Source organism: Chiloscyllium plagiosum, chromosome 22 (genome assembly GCF_004010195.1).
Source record: "Chiloscyllium plagiosum isolate BGI_BamShark_2017 chromosome 22, ASM401019v2, whole genome shotgun sequence".
Classification (NCBI taxonomy): domain Eukaryota; kingdom Metazoa; phylum Chordata; class Chondrichthyes; order Orectolobiformes; family Hemiscylliidae; genus Chiloscyllium; species Chiloscyllium plagiosum.
This window is the reverse complement of record NC_057731.1, coordinates 22,375,424-22,378,131: the sequence shown is the minus strand read 5'-3', so window position 1 is coordinate 22,378,131 and position 2,708 is coordinate 22,375,424. Positions and strand designations below refer to the sequence as shown.

Sequence of the window (2,708 nt, the reverse complement as noted above, 5' to 3'; positions counted from 1 at the left end):
CCTTCTTCACTATCCTATCTACCTCCGACTCCACTTTCAAGGAGCTATGAACCTGCACTCCAAGGTCTCTTCTTTCAGCAACACTCCCTATGAACTTATCATTAAGTACATAAGTCCTGCTGAGATTTGCTTTTCCAAAATGCAGTAACTCGCATTTATCTAAATTAAACTCCATCTGCCATTTCTTAGCCCATTGGCCCATCTGATTAAGATCCTGTTGTAATCTGAAGTAAACTTCTTCGCTGTTCATTACACCTCCAATTTTGGTGTCATCTGCAAACTTACTAACTATACCTCTTATGCTCACATCCAAATCATTTATATAAATGACAAAAAGTAGTGGACCCAGCACCGATCCACTGGTCACAGGCCTCCAGTCTGAAAAACAACCCTCCACCACCACCATCCTCTGTCTTCTACCTTTGAGCCAGTTCTGTATCCAAATGGCTAGTTCTCCCAGTATTCCATGAGATCTAACCTTGCTAACCAGTCTCCCATGGGGAACCTTGTCGAACGCCTTATTGAAGTCCATATAGATCACGTCCATCGCTCTGACCTGATCAATCCTCTTTTTGAAGGAAAAATAACTCCAAAAAACTCAATCAAGTTTGTGAGACATGGTTTCCCATGCACAAAGCCATGTTGACTATCCTTAATCAGTCCTTGCCTTTCCAAATACATGTACATAATGCCCCTCTGGATTCCCTCCAACAACTTGCCCACCATCGATGGATAATTTTAAAATCTATTTTGCGACTAATCTCATGTTCTTTACTTGAGAGATTATCAAGTGTAAAACAATATTGTCTTAAATATATGTGTAATTATAGTCTATCAAAAATTTGCATTAATTATTATAATGGTCTCCTTAAAAATGAACTCTGACATAATCAAAATATGTAATTTGAATTGTTCTACTTCATTAGCAAAAGATGAAACTTCTAATCAAGAGGAGGCAAATGAGGAACACCTTTTGAAAACAAAGAGAAACAAGTACGTCAGTTATTTTGTTTGTATTGATAGATATTATTTGTACGTTGTTTTCTTTATTTTTACTGTACAACCTGCTCTGTAAATGCACAATATCTAATTTTGTTTATTAAGCTGTTTTCTAAAATAGCACATTCTTATTCATTTGAAAAATTTCAAATGAACTTATACATAAATATGATTTGCAATAACAATTATTTATATTTAATCTATTGGTTGAGGGTTTTAACATTGAAATATGTGACAAGCACATCCGTACTACAGCCTCTGTGTGGAGTTTGCACATTCTCACTTTGTCTGCTTGGGTTTTCTCTGGGTGTTTCCATTTCCAACCAAAGATGTGTAGGCTAGCTAGATTGACAGTGCTAAATTGCCCATCGTGTCCTGGGATGCATAAGCAAGGTGGGTTAACTATGGTGAATGTGGGGCTACAGGGGAAGAGCGGGATGTTTTTCAGAGGGTCGATTGCGACTCGTTGGGCCAAATGGCCTCTTTTCCTCACCGTAGGGTTTCTATGATTCTGTGTTGTGCTTGGGCAAGTTACTATTTTAATTCTATCACATCTTCAGCTTGCTCCTAAGGGCTGAATTGTCTCAATCCTGGAATGTCAGGCTGGGAAGCAGAGGGTAGGAGTTGGGCAGTAATATAAATACTGAGGCTGGGGAGCTGTGTCAAGACAACTTGCCAGTATATTCCAAATGTTGAGCAAGTTTCCCAATGACTGCCCACTAAATTGCAGGCATCCATTTTAAATAGGGTCAGTTCTCTGGCCACATCGGCATTTTACTGGTGGCAGAGTTGCTTCCTGCCATTTGGCGAAGCTGATATCTTTATGAAGATGACCTCATGACTGTCTCGGAGCCATTAGAGCTTGGTAGTCCATGCCCCAAAAAATGGAGTTCAATCTGCGGTCACAGATATAGAGGGCCAACCCTGGGACTTTATTCGGCCATTTGAATGAAACTGCCTGCTTAGTCCCTCTGATTTTATTATTTTTTCATATATCCCTCTGTCGTATCCTCTCAGTTCTTGCTCTGCTATAGTCGCACTATCTCATAACTGCGGCCTCAGAGCTGATGGTGCTCTGGTCATGCCAATGGCATTATGAGTCCATCTGCTTCTTTAATTGGACAAGCAATCAGGAGACTGCATCCAACGAAACTGCTTGGTTTGTCCCACCACTGCAGGTAGGGGCTCAGGACTCCTGTTTAGTCTTGCCATTGGGATCCTGCATCCTTTATGAAAATCTAGCCAATAAGTGTGTCAGGGCAGTTTTTTGACAGTCCTAATGGGAATGCTCCCAGGCAAAAAAACAGCGTATAGTTCATGGAATACTTATGTACCTTTCATTTTTCCTGAGATTAGAAAAATAGAATTAAGTATGACTTACAAAACCGATTTTATCGGGTGGAACTTGGGCACTGAAGAAGATAGTTCAAGTCAGGAAAGTTCATGACCTGCCAGACCCACCTCGGGGAAAAAGTACCCCAAAATGTGCAGCTTTCATTCAGAGGGCTGGATCCAGAGGCAGAGTAGCATCAGACAGACTGACTCTGAAAGCAGAGTGTGGGCAGCTGCTGTGGCGGGCTGGTGAGAACGCATACCTTGGACTGTGGGAATTTGGTCCCAGTTGTTCTAGGAATTCTTCGACCTTCTAGCCCTCATGCACCTCCCCGCCTCCACCAACACCCACCACCTCAGGAGTGTTGAGAGCATTT

The 2,708-nt window shown here is 41.6% G+C and overlaps 1 protein-coding gene across 5 annotated transcripts in view; it reads left to right on the top strand.

Moving 5' to 3' along the window:
- Positions 1-2,708, top strand: part of LOC122561126 (transcription elongation regulator 1-like protein) — a 741,295-nt gene that overhangs the window by 580,261 nt on the left and 158,326 nt on the right. For all 5 annotated transcript variants that reach the window (XM_043712594.1, XM_043712591.1, XM_043712593.1 and 2 more), the window contains exon 10: positions 927-993. In XM_043712594.1, the coding sequence (XP_043568529.1) occupies positions 927-993 (67 nt within the window). The remainder of the gene's footprint in view (positions 1-926; positions 994-2,708) is intronic.